General features: G+C 42.1%; 2 protein-coding genes across 2 annotated transcripts; both read left to right on the plus strand.

Annotated features, from left to right (window-relative positions):
* Nucleotides 1–299: 299 nt before the first annotated feature.
* LOC306702598 (uncharacterized protein) lies at nt 300–11,810 on the plus strand (the record flags this gene model as incomplete). The annotated part of the gene is given in 5 exon segments (XM_079168238.1): nt 300–2,626; nt 3,785–4,242; nt 9,147–9,148; nt 9,151–11,094; nt 11,784–11,810. Coding segments are annotated over 5 exon segments (4,707 nt in total). The 5' UTR covers nt 300–350.
* A 1,196-nt stretch (nt 11,811–13,006) lies between these two features.
* Nucleotides 13,007–16,220, plus strand: LOC306702599 (protocadherin beta-15-like; the record flags this gene model as incomplete). Its single annotated transcript, XM_079168239.1, has 2 exons — nt 13,007–15,301; nt 16,200–16,220. Exons 1-2 carry the CDS (start codon nt 13,025–13,027, stop codon nt 16,218–16,220), a joined length of 2,298 nt encoding a protein of 765 aa, XP_079024365.1. The 5' UTR covers nt 13,007–13,024.
* Between the last annotated feature and the right edge of the window lie 451 nt (nt 16,221–16,671).

A 16,671-nucleotide genomic window follows, 5' to 3' on the forward strand; every position in this document is an offset into this window, starting at 1 on the left:
TGTCGCTATTCACCAGCAGAGGAAACACGCATCCACCCCTTGCTCGTGCTTTGTTACTCTAGGCGTGTTCTTCTCCTTGTCAAATTGTACCCTTGGATGTGCTTTGGTCAGCCATTAGCTTCAAATACAGTTTGCAAGTGCAACTGTTGTTTGATTACGTTATATTGAACCGCACAGATCACCGCAAGGGGATAAATAACAACATTCAACGTCAAAGAGTGGATTTTCGCTTTTGACTCAGGATGGCACACAATGGACATTCAGCGTCTGCCCTGCTTTGCGGGTTTGCCTGCTTTCTTCAGCTGCTTTACACCGTCAATGGAGACCTAAGCTTTTCTGTTCCCGAGGAAATGAAACCCGGATCTGTCATAGGAAATATAGCAAAGGACCTCGGGTTGAACGTGGGGAAATTATCTTCTCGAAAGGCCCGCATTGACAGCGATCTGAACCGTGAACGGTACTGTGACATTAATCTTAACACTGGAGATTTGATTGTTGCTGAACGAATTGACAGAGAAGCGCTTTGCGGCGAAAAGGCATCGTGTATTCTGAAATTTGAGTTAATCTTAGAGGCACCTCTGGAGTTGCACCGAATTTCACTACAAATACACGATATAAACGACAATCCACCTGTTTTCTCTAAAGATGAAATCAAGATAGAAATCAATGAATTGGCTGTAAAAGGATCTCGCTTTCGTGTTTTGGAGGCACACGATATAGATATCGGGCAAAACACTGTTCAAAGCTATGCGTTACAGCCAAACAATTATTTAGTGTTGAAAATTCAATCAAAATCAGATGGGGGTAAATTTGCAGAGCTAGTGTTGAATAAGGAATTAGACCGCGAGGAACAGCAGGAATTGAGATTATTGCTCACTGCTCTAGATGGAGGCAGTCCTCAAAGAACTGGCACTGCAACTGTGCATGTGACTGTACTGGATGCGAATGATAACGTCCCAGTGTTTAGTCAGACAGTGTATAAAGCCAGTGTGGCTGAAAACTCGCCTCTTGATACTGTAGTGGTTACAGTGGCTGCAACTGACGCAGATGAAGGTCTAAATGGAGAGGTGACTTATGAATTAAGTCGTATTTCAGAAACAAGTAGAAGAGCATTTGCTTTGAATCACAAAACAGGAGAACTTAAAGTAATAGGGCCTTTGGATTTCGAGAAAGAGTCAATACATGAAATGCGGGTCGAGGCCAAAGATGGATATGGCCTAACCTCTGATTCCAAAGTGATAATTGAAATCTCCGATGTTAATGACAACCCACCTGAAATCAATTTAAAATCACTGACTAATCCCATACCTGAGAACGTGTCACCTGGTACAGAGGTGGGCATCATTAACGTGCAGGATAGAGACTCTGAGACTAACAGACAGGTCCGCTGCTCCATTCAGCAAAACGTCCCTTTTAAGTTGGTTCCTTCTATTAAAAACTATTATTCTCTGGTGACCACAGGACAACTGGACCGTGAACTAGAGTCTGATTACAACATTACAATCACTGCCACTGACGAGGGCTCTCCACCTCTGTCCTCCTCTAAAACTGTTCAGTTATCTGTAGCAGACATCAACGACAACCCACCTGTGTTTGAGGAACAGTCCTACAGCGCTTATGTGACTGAAATTAACAAACCTGGCTCCACTTTATGTTCCGTTACTGCTCGAGACCCCGACTGGAGACAAAATGGTACAGTGATTTATTCTCTGTTGCCCGGTGAGGTGAACGGTGCCCCGGTGTCCTCCTATCTGTCTGTTAACGGAGACACGGGTGTGATCCACGCTGTGAGGTCGTTTGATTATGAACAGTTCAGGAGTTTTAAAGTCCACGTGACGGCCAGAGACAACGGTTCTCCTCCGCTCAGCAGCAACGTGACCGTCAGTGTGTTCGTATCAGATGTGAATGACAACTCTCCTCAGATACTGTACCCCGCCCCGGAGGGCAACTCCTTCATGACCGAGCTGGTCCCCAAAGCTGCACACGGAGGCTCTCTGGTGTCCAAAGTGATAGCGGTGGACGCGGACTCCGGACAGAACGCCTGGCTGTCCTATCATATAGTCAAATCCACTGATCCGGGACTTTTCACTATTGGTCTCCACAGCGGAGAGATCAGGACCCAGCGGGACATTTCTGAATCTGACAGCATGAAACAGAACCTCATTGTGTCAGTGAAAGATAACGGACAGCCCTCTCTCTCTGCCACCTGTTCCATGTATTTACTTATTTCTGATAACTTAGCTGAGGTGCCAGAACTGAAGGATATTTCTTATGACGAGAAGAACTCTAAACTGACCTCTTATCTGATCATCGCGCTGGTGTCTGTGTCCACCTTTTTCCTGACCTTCATCATCATCATCCTCGGTGTGAGGTTTTGTCGCAGGAGAAAGCCCAGAATGTTGTTTGATGGAGCAGTTGCCATCCCCAGCGCTTATCTCCCTCCTAATTACGCAGACGTTGACGGAACAGGAACTTTACGCAGCGCTTACAATTATGACGCCTACCTGACAACAGGTTCTAGAACCAGTGACTTTAAGTTCGTGTCATCTTACAATGACAACACACTGCCTGCTGACCAGACTCTGAGGAAAAGTCCATTAGATTTCGCTGATGTGTTTCAAGATTCGTTGGAGCCACTAGAGGTATGACCATGTGCTTGTTTTAATCAATTTAACATCCACACAATTTATAATCAGCCTTTGTTCCGTTACTTGAAAACCACTTTCATTATTTTCTTAGTTGGGGTGGATGGACAGAAAAAAAACGTCATTCCTTGCATATTCAGATAATTAGTATTTCCTCTTAAATTTGTATTTTAACAATTATAAAACGTAATTATTAATACTTCTAAACAACAAATTAAACAAAACATTTGTTTTTCTGTGAAAGAGTGTTAACCACTTTCTATGGATATGGAAATATATCAAAATTGTACTTTGTTTGATTGTCTTAAGTCTACATTTGTTTTGCCTCCAAGCTGCTAAAGTACAGGATAGCATTCTTCTATTACCCCTGGCGTACAGTGGTGGGAAATAAATAGTACCAATTGACAAAGGCAATACAAACCAATATGTCTTTTCCTGAGTTCATCATATTCCTCAGATCTTTATTGGTCAGATTAACTTTACATATAGCTACAGCCCAACATTTATCTTGAAGAGTACATGGACTTCTTGTGATTTGATCATATGAGTAATTTTATTATATTCAGGAATAAGGCTACATTGTCGTTATTACTTTATTGTTGTATCTTGGTAAGTCCTCTGAGACTCATGATAGATGTGGGCCCTCGTCCATGGTTTGTGTTACATTATACTGTGGTATCTGTCCATGGTGCTGAAACCAACTCAACCCTCACATATTACCACTATCATCCCTGCAGTCCATTATATGTATTTTTACTGTGGTGAAACAATGGCATTGCCAACACAACACTCTCTTCTACAACTCACTGTGTATTGGTGATTTATGTTTGGATGTAACTGCAGCTTCGACTTTTTAGTCTGTATCATTCTCATCAGAGGACTCAATTATTTAAATCTTTTGTAATACCTACAATTTTCTCACAGTGTCGCTATCCACCAGCTTTACTTAATGGTGCTACATTGTGTTACCCTGCACGCCTGCACATTTCTATTTCACAAAACATTGTCCTTTGGTGAAAGCAGCGAAGTAGTACAATTTGCAATCGGACTGCACTTGTTGTCCGAAGAGGATTCCGTTTGGCTCGTTATTTTTATTTTTCACGTCTTGCTTGTGGTGGATTTGACACTGGTCCTTGCAGGAAAATGGGGAACAAAACATTTTCCGTGCTGGGCCTGTTCACCTCTTTAGGAGTATTTCTTCTTGCGCTGCAAACCGTCGGTGGCGATGTGTCTTATTCTTTTCCAGAGGAGATGAAACGCGGCTCAGTTGTTGGAAATATAGCGAAAGATATTGGACTCGAGGTGGGCAAACTGACTGCCCGAAAAGCTCGTATTGATGTAGACGGAAACAACAAACGGTATTGTGACATTGCTCTCAGTACTGGAGATATCATTGTTGCTGATCGAATTGACAGAGAGGTGCTCTGTGGCAAAAAGGCATCTTGCGTTTTAAAACAGGAGCTTGTCTTAGAGAACCCTTTAGAGGTGCATCGCATCAGTGTTCACGTTCAAGATATCAACGATCATTCACCACAGTTTAAAAAGAACACAATCAAATTTGAAATTAGGGAATCGGCTTCTAAAGGTAGTCGCTACCGTCTAGATGAGGCCCACGATGCAGATATCGGACAAAACGCCATCCAGGGCTATAGTATGGAGGCAAATGGAAACTTCAGATTGAATGTTATTGCAAAAAGCGGAGGAGGTAAATACAGCGAGTTAATTTTAGAGAAGGAGCTGGATAGAGAACAACAGCAGGAGCTAACAGTTGTGCTCATAGCAACAGACGGTGGCTCTCCTCAGCGATCGGGTACTGCAGTCATTCACGTCACTGTACTTGATGCTAATGATAACGCCCCAGTGTTTAGCCAGGCCGTTTATAAAGCCAGTCTACCTGAAAACTGTCCTTTAGATACTGTAGTGGTCACAGTGAGCGCAACTGATGCAGACGATGGAATCAATGGAGAGGTGACTTATGAATTTGATCATATCTCTGATGAAAGTAACAACGTGTTTTCTCTTGATCAGACAACGGGTGAAGTGAAAGTGAGTGGATCAATAGATTATGAGGAATTGTCCGCCTATGAAATGCAAATTACAGCCAAGGATGGTCTTGGATTAGTGTCATCTACAACATTGATTATTGATATCACAGATGTCAATGACAATGCCCCTCTTACGTTCATTAAGTCACTGACTAACCCCATACCTGAGAACGTGTCACCTGGTACAGAGGTGGGCATCATTAACGTGCAGGATAGAGACTCCGAGACTAACAGACAGGTCCGCTGCTCCATTCAGCAAAACGTCCCTTTTAAGTTGGTTCCTTCTATTAAAAACTATTATTCTCTGGTGACCACAGGACAACTGGACCGTGAACTAGAGTCTGATTACAACTTTACAATCACTGCCACTGACGAGGGCTCTCCACCTCTGTCCTCCTCTAAAACTGTTCAGTTATCTGTAGCAGACATCAACGACAACCCACCTGTGTTTGAGGAACAGTCCTACAGCGCTTATGTGACTGAAAATAACAAACCTGGCTCCACGTTATGTTCCGTTACTGCTCGAGACCCCGACTGGAGACAAAACGGTACAGTGATTTATTCTCTGTTACCCGGTGAGGTGAACGGTGCCCCGGTGTCCTCCTATCTATCTGTTAACGGAGACACAGGGGTGATCCACGCTGTGAGATCGTTTGATTATGAACAGTTCAGGAGTTTTAAAGTCCACGTGATGGCCAGAGACAACGGTTCTCCTCCGCTCAGCAGCAACGTGACCGTCAGTGTGTTCGTATCGGATGTGAATGACAACTCTCCTCAGATACTGTACCCCGCCCCGGAGGGCAACTCGTTCATGACCGAGCTGGTCCCCAAAGCTGCACACGGAGGCTCTCTGGTGTCCAAAGTGATAGCGGTGGACGCGGACTCCGGACAGAACGCCTGGCTGTCCTATCATATAGTCAAATCCACTGATCCGGGACTTTTCACTATTGGTCTCCACAGCGGAGAGATCAGGACCCAGCGGGACATTTCTGAATCTGACAGCATGAAACAGAACCTCATTGTGTCAGTGAAAGATAACGGACAGCCCTCTCTCTCTGCCACCTGTTCCATGTATTTACTTATTTCTGATAACTTAGCTGAGTTGCCAGAACTGAAGGATATTTCTTATGACGAGAAGAACTCCAAACTGACTTCTTATCTAATCATTGCGCTGGTGTCTGTGTCCACCTTTTTCCTGACCTTCATCATCATCATCCTCGGTGTGAGATTTTGTCGCAGGAGAAAGCCCAGACTGTTGTTTGATGGAGCAGTTGCCATCCCCACCGCTTATCTCCCTCCTAATTACGCAGACGTTGACGGCACAGGAACTTTACGCAGCACTTACAATTATGACGCGTACCTGACAACAGGTTCTAGAACCAGTGACTTTAAGTTCGTGTCATCTTACAATGACAACACACTGCCTGCTGACCAGACTCTGAGGAAAAGTCCATCAGACTTTGCTGAAGTGTTTGGTGTCCCAGATGAGTCTCCTGAGGTAGGCCTCTTACAATTCTGTATCTTACCGTTAACTTTGATTGTGTTAAAATAGTTTTGCCATCCACATCAAATAAGCATTCTTGAAAATGTTTAAATATGCATTGAATAATTCAAGCCACGAGTCATGCACTTGCGCTCTGTTTGAGATTTTCTTTTGGCATAAGCATCCATATTTGGATGACCGGTGTCTCAGTGTTTTGATTTCTTACATCTTTTGTTCAAACATATAGGTCCTGTTTAATTTTGCCTGGTGGTGACACTTATTCCAGTGTTTGATTTTCATTCAATACAGTTTTTTCACAGTCTCCGGACTGTATGCTTTATTATATGAAGGGAAATTATTCGTACATTTAATATTTGGCAGATGAAAAAACGTGTGTGTCTTAACATATAATTTACTATTAAATATACACTGAAATGTAAAGGACCTACTACACATTTATATGAAGTCATGTTGTTTCAGCAACGGTTACATTTAACCTATCTAAAATCGTTTTTATTTTCAATTACATTTGGCCTGGTTTTTACCATGACAGCAGACAACTGCATATAAACAAATCCATTGTTGCATGCATACGTTTGACCGCAATCTTCCCATTGCATCTATCACTTGATTTTTGACATTCCATTATTTGTTCCTTTAATTCATCAAGTTAAAGTAGCAGTAATTATTGTTTCAATCTGTATATTTTTTACTTTTTAGAAACACAAGGGTTATGCGAAACATGCGTTACATTTCAAGTGATTGTTGTATGTGATATCGATGATCAGCTTCTTTCACGTTTTAGATAATCCTAATGTCTGGAAACTCATCGCCGTTCATATGCTGTCCAGGGTACTTAATAGTGTTTCCCTAAAGGCGCCGACTAATATCAAACCCAAAACATCCCAGTAAAATTGTTTCACTTTTTGCATTGCAGTGTTGATGATTGCAGCAGCCGTGGCCTCTTATTCTGGTCTCGTAATTGTTTATATGTAATATTCCAAATAAACTCACGGCGTCGCTGCTGACTCGCAGATATGAGGAGGTTCATATCTCCACCCACTGCAAAAGGAGTAATTTAAGCATTCAACGGGGAGTTGCCATTGTTGTAGGAACGACGTACTTTATTTGTATCATTACATTTGAGTTGTATCCGCAACACGGGACATTTTGCGTCTCCTCATCATATTTTGGGTGAAACAATGGATATCAAAGGTCAATCGATGGTCAACATTTTCTGCAGCTTTGCTGTCTTCATTCACATCATCACTGCAGACCTCAGCTATTCTGTTCCCGAGGAGATGACACCCGGATCCATTGTTGGAAATATCGCAAAGGAACTCGGGCTGGAACGAGGAGAATTGTTCACTCGCAGAGCTCGTATTGATATGGAGGAGAGCTACCAGCACTACTGCGATATTGATCTAAAAACAGGAAATTTTGTCATGAAGGAACGGATTGATAGAGAGGAGCTGTGCGGGGAGAAGGCTTCGTGTATGCTAACATTTGAATTAGTCTTAGAGTCACCGTTGGAGCTGCACCGCATTTCACTGCTGATCCAGGATGAAAACGACAATTCTCCCCTTTTCCCGAAAGATACAATAAAACTGGAAATAAGCGAATCAGCCAACACAGGAGCACGATATCGCCTTAACCCTCCTGTTATGTTGCGGGTCAAATTGACCCGTTTCAAAGTTTGAAAATCTAGAAAAAATATTTACAATTTTTTTTTCTGTATGAAACTTCTTCTGCTTGCCTTAATTTGGGTAATCTACGTGAAAAAAAATAAATAAAAAATATCATGTATTTGCAACCCCCCCCTGCAGGTTTATATAACAGAGATGATGTTCGGGGTCAATTTGACCCGGCAGTGAAGTGGAGGCTATAAGGGATCAGAGGGGTCAAGTTTAGATCATTTCTTTCTTTGAAAATGTGAGACAAAGTATCTCTTACTCCTCCCAACATGTTTCACCCGATTTCACACACACACACACACACACACACACACACACACACACACACACACACACACACACACACACACACACACACACACACACACACACACACCGCACCTGTGCGAGAAAGGAAAGGGAAACCTTTTTTTTTCTCGCGGGAAAACTCCACCCACACTTAGCAGGAGAGGGGAGAAACATACGAAAGGGTTGCTTGGGCGTCCTACCCAATCATGTATTTGCAACCCCCCCTTGCATGTTTATATAACAGAGATGATGTTCGGGGTCAATTTGACCCGGCAGTGAAGTGGAGGCTATAAGGGATCAAAGGGGTCAAGTTTAGATCATTTCTTTCTTTGAAAATGTGAGACAAAGTATCTCTTACTCCTCCCAACATGTTTCACCCCATTTCACACACACACACACACACACACACACACACACACACACACACACACACACACACACACACACACACACACCTCGTTCATTGTGTTGATATCTTGTTCATTTTTGTAAATGTGTGTTTCTTAACACTATAAATAAACATAAATACAGTTTACTTTCAATACAAATCCTTATGACTCATTTAGCTTGATTTTGAGTGAGCGGGTCAATATGACCCTGAACAGCAGAGGTGTCTCTTCTCCATTTATCTACATCACCCCATGAAAAAAAGAAAGTTTCAAAATGTAAAAAAAATTTAGAAGAAAATACATGTTATGGTAGACTAATGCAATTTACATCTAGGTTTTTCCAATGTACCTTAAAATTTGTTTTAACATGTATTTTTCATTAAAACGAGTGAGTTACCCTCATTGAACTATGATCTATGGAGGGGGGAATTACTTCATTCCACTAAAAACTGATTGAATTGTTAGTAAGGGTGTTGGTGATGAGGTACAAACTATATTTATTAGGATTTTTTGGTTTCTGACAACTTTTGGATGATTAAACCTGCACCGGGTCATATTGACCCGCGAACATCATGGCTGTACCTAAAAAACGAACATAACAGGAGGGTTAATGAAGCACATGACGCTGACATCGGACAAAATACAGTCAAACAATACAGTTTACAAAAGAACGAACACTTTGTTTTATCTGTCAGAGACGACTCTGATGGATCTAAGAACGTCGAGTTGGTGTTAGACAAAGAGCTGGACCGCGAAAAAGAACAGGAATTACATTTCTTAATGATTGCCGTTGATGGTGGTAATCCACAGCGATCAGGAACAACCAATATCATCGTGAGCGTGTTGGATGCTAATGATAACGCCCCAGTGTTTGACCAAGCCTTCTACAAAGCCAGTCTGCCTGAAAACTCTCCCCTTGATACTGTTGTCGTCACTGTAAGTGCTACTGATGCAGACGATGGAGTCAATGGGGAAGTCACATATGAGTTTAGCCGCATCTCAGAAAGGGCTAAAAAGGTTTTCTTACTTAACAGTAACACCGGAGAGATAAAGGTCATAGGACCACTTGATTTTGAAAGTAATTCTAAATATGAAATGCGCATCGATGCTAAAGATGGTTATGGACTTTCATCTGATTCCAAAGTAATGATTGAAATTACTGATATAAATGATAACGCTCCAGTGATATATCTGAAATCTCTGACTAACCCCATACCTGAGAACGTGTCACCTGGTACAGAGGTGGGCATCATCAACGTGCAGGATAGAGACTCTGAGACTAACAGACAGGTCCGCTGCTCCATTCAGCAAAACGTCCCTTTTAAGTTGGTTCCTTCTATTAAAAACTATTATTCTCTGGTGACCACAGGACAACTGGACCGTGAACTAGAGTCTGATTACAACATTACAATCAGTGCCACTGACGAGGGCTCTCCACCTCTGTCCTCCTCTAAAACTGTTCAGTTATCTGTAGCAGACATCAACGACAACCCACCTGTGTTTGAGGAACAGTCATATAGCGCTTATGTGACTGAAAATAACAAACCTGGCTCCACGTTATGTTCCCTTACTGCTCGAGACCCCGACTGGAGACAAAACGGTACAGTGATGTATTCTCTGTTACCCGGTGAGGTGAACGGTGCCCCTGTGTCCTCCTATCTGTCTGTTAACGGAGACACGGGGGTGATCCAGGCTGTGAGGTCGTTTGATTATGAACAGTTCAGGAGTTTTAAAGTCCACGTGACGGCCAGAGACAACGGTTCTCCTCCGCTCAGCAGCAACGTGACCGTCAGTGTGTTCGTATCGGATGTGAATGACAACTCTCCTCAGATACTGTACCCCGCCCCGGAGGGCAACTCCTTCATGACCGAGCTGGTCCCCAAAGCTGCACACGGAGGCTCTCTGGTGTCCAAAGTGATAGCGGTGGACGCGGACTCCGGACAGAACGCCTGGCTCTCCTATCATATAGTCAAATCCACTGATCCGGGACTTTTCACTATTGGTCTCCACAGCGGAGAGATCAGGACCCAGCGGGACATTTCTGAATCTGACAGCATGAAACAGAACCTCATTGTGTCAGTGAAAGATAACGGACAGCCCTCTCTCTCTGCCACCTGTTCCATGTATTTACTTATTTCTGATAACTTGGCTGAGGTGCCAGAACTGAAGGATATTTCTTATGACGAGAAGAACTCTAAACTGACCTCTTATCTAATCATCGCGCTGGTGTCTGTGTCCACCTTTTTCCTGACCTTCATCATCATCATCCTCGGTGTGAGGTTTTGTCGCAGGAGAAAGCCCAGAATGTTGTTTGATGGAGCAGTTGCCATCCCCAGCGCTTATCTCCCTCCTAATTACGCAGACGTTGACGGAACAGGAACTTTACGCAGCGCTTACAATTATGACGCCTACCTGACAACAGGTTCTAGAACCAGTGACTTTAAGTTCGTGTCATCTTACAATGACAACACACTGCCTGCTGACCAGACTCTGAGGAAAAGTCCGACAGACTTTCTGGAAGCTTTTGTCGATTCTGATAACTCTCCAGAGGTAAGAATACAGTACATTGTTAAATAGTTGGTCGGTCAGATACATTCAACATGTGACTGTATGCTTCATCACATTCATCCACATTGTTGATCTATTGACAACAAGTGTCAATTCTTATTGTCTAACATTCTGACATTTTGTTTTAAACTTTTCTCGGTCATTTAGTACAGGGTATCAAATGTTTCCTTTGTTTTAATTATTAATGAATAGGTTGATGTATTTGTCTTGCAGCGATCGTATCGTTGCTGTCTATAGTAATGCACAAAAGAAAAACAATGTTTGTTTGCTGGATTCATTTCTTGAAATCATACTATTGGAGCCAGCTATGGTGATAACAATATCAGATTATAAAGCATTGCTTTTGTTCATCCATGGTTTCAAATTAAGCTAGTTAATATTAACAGCACTGTCAAATTCATAGAAACCCTCCCCATTGCAATCGAACCCACATTTGTAAATATTCTGTCTCTGTGAAACAAAAATGTAAATTTATATTGATCCTTTAATTAATTAATTCAGTCCAAATAGCGCACTAGTATCTTAGAAGTAATTCTTTTTAAAATGAATTAACTTCTCTAGCAATCCCATCCTTTTTTCCCAACATGCACCTGTCTTTTACCACTTGGCATAGTTTCATATCTTCATAATGTGTTGTAGTGTTGGGTTAACAGCTATTTGTGGAATTTCAGGAAGTCCCTGCACAGACCTGGCAATAGTGAATATTTCCATTGCGCTACGACTCATCTGCAGTTCTTAACAGTGTTCCTGCTAGTTCAGTTATATTGTTTTAAACATGAGCAATGCTGCTTTCTCCTGAGTTAAGTTGACATCAGACAAATGCGCCGCTCTTCTCCTCAACCGAATCAGTGAAATTGAGCTCCGTCATATTGATGCATTTCAGCAACTCCCCTTGATATTAGTGCCTTGTTTCTACTTAACTAAAACTAGACGTTACCTGTAACCAACACATGTATTTTCTGAGAAGCAGAGTTCTGCCACAGGAGACGTAATTGTTCTTCTATGTATGCGTCCCTTTTTTTAAATGCTCACTGATCAAGCAACTACATTTGTTTAGAGACCATGCAGGCGTTTTTAACAGCAGACTTTGGTTGTCCCGATTTAGGGGAAGAATCTCTGTCCATGGTGCTCAAAACATGGAAAGTTGGTTCAGGGAAGGCAGTCCTACTGCATGTCTGTATAAGCTCCTTACGTTATCATTTTATGTTTAAGACACGTCATGGAAATGTAGTGAAAACCGAAAACAACCTATATACGTTTTTAAGTCAATCTTTTAATATAACGTTCATTCATTTTCAATGAATTATGTATGTCTCAATCAATGCAACATGCGTGCATCTTTCACTGTTACACTACTGGAAAAAAAAACGGAATGAATGAAACTAGGACGATGAATCCTATCACGGTAGTATAGTATAAACATACACACACACACGCGCTCTAATATGCTAAAGTGTCACATTGTGCTCTGTATGCTGACGGGGAATTTAAATATCTTGCCATCAAGCTTTCACCCCTATGCCTGTCATTATATCTATCACATGCTCTTTCTCAAACGAACACACTGTGTCGCTATCTACCAGTTTACTAGGGACTATTTTAATGCTGTGTCGCAGAACGTCTCCACCCATTGTTTCCTCAGCTTTGTATTTCCAGTTATGTTGCGTATGTCGAACGATCTTTCGGATCGTGTTGCTGACTTTTGTTTTGGAATTTCTCTGATTTTGTCCACCTACGTATAAGCGAGTTGAACTAGTACCTTCAAATATTTCCTTTCTCCTGCGGATATTTGTCATTTTGAATGATGGAACAAAACGGATTTTCAAAGCGCGGCCTGGTTACTCGCTTTGTCATCTGTCTACTTGCGTTGCAATCCGTATTTGCCGAGGTGAGCTTTTCCATCCAAGAAGAGATGAAACCAGGAACTGTCATTGGAAATGTAGCCAAAGATCTTGGTCTGGATATATCGGCCCTGTCATCTCGCAAGGCCCGCATTGATTCCGAAGGCAATAACGAACGATATTGTGTTATCAGTTTGAAAACCGGGGATCTAAGTGTTGCTGAGCGGCTTGACAGAGAGAGTCTTTGTGGCACTAAACCATCTTGCATTTTAGTCCTGGAACTTGTACTGGAGAATCCGTTAGAATTACATCGTATAAACCTACACGTCCAAGATATAAATGACAACTCTCCGCAATTCAGAAGAGATTTAATCAGAATGGAAATAAGGGAGTCCGCTGAGAAGGGCACTCGTTTCTTAATAGAGGAAGCACATGACGCGGATATTGGCCAGAATTCTGTTCAGAGGTACAGCTTACAAAATAATGCAAATTTTATTCTCATGGTCGATACGAACAAAGTTGAACTTGTTTTAGATAATAAACTTGATAGAGAGACACAACAAGAGATTGATTTGCTTTTAACAGCTCTTGATGGTGGTTCACCACAGAGATCAGGTACTGTAGTCATACACGTCACTGTACTGGATGCTAATGATAACGCCCCAGTGTTTAGCCAGGCCGTTTATAAAGCCAGTCTGCCTGAAAACTCTCCTCTTAACACTGTAGTGGTCCCAGTAAGTGCCACTGATGCAGATGATGGGGTGAATGGTGACGTAACGTATGACCTTGGTTATGTTTCATTGACAGATGAAAAACTGTTTTCTATCGACAGTAACACTGGAGAAATACGTGTAATTGGTTCAACGGACTATGAGAAGAAAAAATCATTTGAACTGCGAGTAATGGCAAAAGACGGACTCGGATTAAGTTCTTATGCAAAGGTTTTCATAGACCTATCTGATGAAAATGATAACGCCCCTGTAATATATTTAAAATCTGTAACTAACCCCATACCTGAGAACGTGTCACCTGGTACAGAGGTGGGCATCATTAACGTGCAGGATAGAGACTCTGAGACTAACAGACAGGTCCGCTGCTCCATTCAGCAAAACGTCCCTTTTAAGTTGGTTCCTTCTATTAAAAACTATTATTCTCTGGTGACTACAGGACAACTGGACCGTGAACTAGAGTCTGATTACAACATTACAATCACTGCCACTGACGAGGGCTCTCCACCTCTGTCCTCCTCTAAAACTGTTCAGTTATCTGTAGCAGACATCAACGACAACCCACCTGTGTTTGAGGAACAGTCCTACAGCGCTTATGTGACTGAAAATAACAAACCTGGCTCCACTTTATGTTCCGTTACTGCTCGAGACCCCGACTGGAGACAAAACGGTACAGTGATTTATTCTCTGTTACCCGGTGAGGTGAACGGTGCCCCGGTGTCCTCCTATCTATCTGTTAACGGAGACACGGGGGTGATCCACGCTGTGAGGTCGTTTGATTATGAACAGTTCAGGAGTTTTAAAGTCCACGTGATGGCCAGAGACAACGGTTCTCCTCCGCTCAGCAGCAACGTGACAGTCAGTGTGTTCGTATCGGATGTGAATGACAACTCTCCTCAGATACTGTACCCCGCCCCGGAGGGCAACTCCTTCATGACCGAGCTGGTCCCCAAAGCTGCACACGGAGGCTCTCTGGTGTCCAAAGTGATAGCGGTGGACGCGGACTCCGGACAGAACGCCTGGCTGTCCTATCATATAGTCAAATCCACTGATCCGGGACTTTTCACTATTGGTCTCCACAGCGGAGAGATCAGGACCCAGCGGGACATTTCTGAATCTGACAGCATGAAACAGAACCTCATTGTGTCAGTGAAAGATAACGGACAGCCCTCTCTCTCTGCCACCTGTTCCATGTATTTACTTATTTCTGATAACTTGGCTGAGGTGCCAGAACTGAAGGATATTTCTTATGACGAGAAGAACTCCAAACTGACCTCTTATCTAATCATCGCGCTGGTGTCTGTGTCCACCTTTTTCCTGACCTTCATCATCATCATCCTCGGTGTGAGGTTTTGTCGCAGGAGAAAGCCCAGACTGTTGTTTGATGGAGCAGTTGCCATACCCAGCGCTTATCTCCCTCCTAATTACGCAGACGTTGACGGCACAGGAACTTTACGCAGCACTTACAATTATGACGCGTACCTGACAACAGGTTCTAGAACCAGTGACTTTAAGTTCGTGTCATCCTACAATGACAACACGCTGCCTGCTGACCAGACTCTGAGGAAAAGTCCATCAGACTTTGCTGATGTGTTCGGTCATTCAGAGGAGTCCCTAGAGGTAGGCCCTAACATATTATACTTTGCTGATTCATGATTCTTCCTTGTTATATAACTTGCCAACTACACCTTAAGTTTTTCCTGGCATTTGGGGTACAAGGTGGTCCTCTGAAGCTCTGTTTACCATTGCACAGTGGCTATTTCATGACTATGTTTCCACATTAATCCAATGAAGTTACATGAATAATGCCATTTTCAAGTTTGCTGATACACCTTTGGGCTGTCCACATCTGCTTGCCAGAGGTTGCTTTGGAAACTCACTGGATGTCTCTTGTTGAAATTGTGTTGATTATTTATCTTTCTTGGCCTAATCTGTATAATCCTAATGTTAGTGCTGAAGTAGTACTTTTTTCAAAGTATTTCAGACTTTGTGGAACATCACAGTATTGATTGTTATAGCGCAACAATTTAATTGTTTTATTCGGTCATTTAAAAATAACATAAAATGTTCCACTTAAATGGTATTTGTCAATGGATTATGGATTACGAGCTGTATTTAAGCATAATCTTGAAGAATATTTAGATATGACTGCAAGTAAGAACAAAGCATTGCAGGTGTATAATGCATGTTAAAGCTGTTTTTTTGCTTCATATATGTCACTGCTATTCAACAATGCCTATTGTGAAATGTCGCACATTTCACAAATTTAGTGTCATTATAAACAGCCAATTTATCAATGTAATTAACCTGGGGTGCTTCATGCATCAAATTATGGAATATATTGATAATGTCTTCAGAAACATAGTGTGTCTCCAATCTGTTTCTATACTGTACAGTATTTGGCAACAATACCAATGCACATAGGAAACTACATTAATGGCGAGTTTGATCCATTCCAACTCAAAACAGTTACATATAGAATTTGATGTTTGATGACGACCATACCCTTGATTACTAGGAGTTTGACGAGGTTGCATAGAAGTTCACACCTCAGTGTTCAACTATATTAAGCAAGCAGAGCAACAATTTGCATGGTGGCTATGAAATATGTTAGTTTGAAACTTTCCCATATTGTCAATCGATGTTCTGTTAAGTTTGTGTCGATATTTGCTGTTGAAGAAAGCTGAACTGCAGGGGCTTAGCTGCAAGTAGGTCTCTTCTTCATGAAAATGCAATGTGTTGATTATGTTTTCTGATTATTCCAGCACTCAACTTTAAATATACTGCATTATGCTTCATAAATAGTTAACCATCAGACTGGACAGCATTTGCACTGTCAGTGTAATTGTTTTTGTCTTTAATTTTCAACTTTCAAACGAGTGGGGTTATGATGGCCTCAGTACATGCTTTCACTGAATACCTCATTGTGTGATTGGATGAATTTAGAAATGACAGACTATTGTTCAAAACTTGAGCACAACATAAACTCA

Source organism: Pholis gunnellus, assembly GCF_910591455.1.
Source record: "Pholis gunnellus genome assembly, chromosome: 10".
NCBI classification, from domain to species: Eukaryota; Metazoa; Chordata; class Actinopteri; order Perciformes; family Pholidae; genus Pholis; species Pholis gunnellus.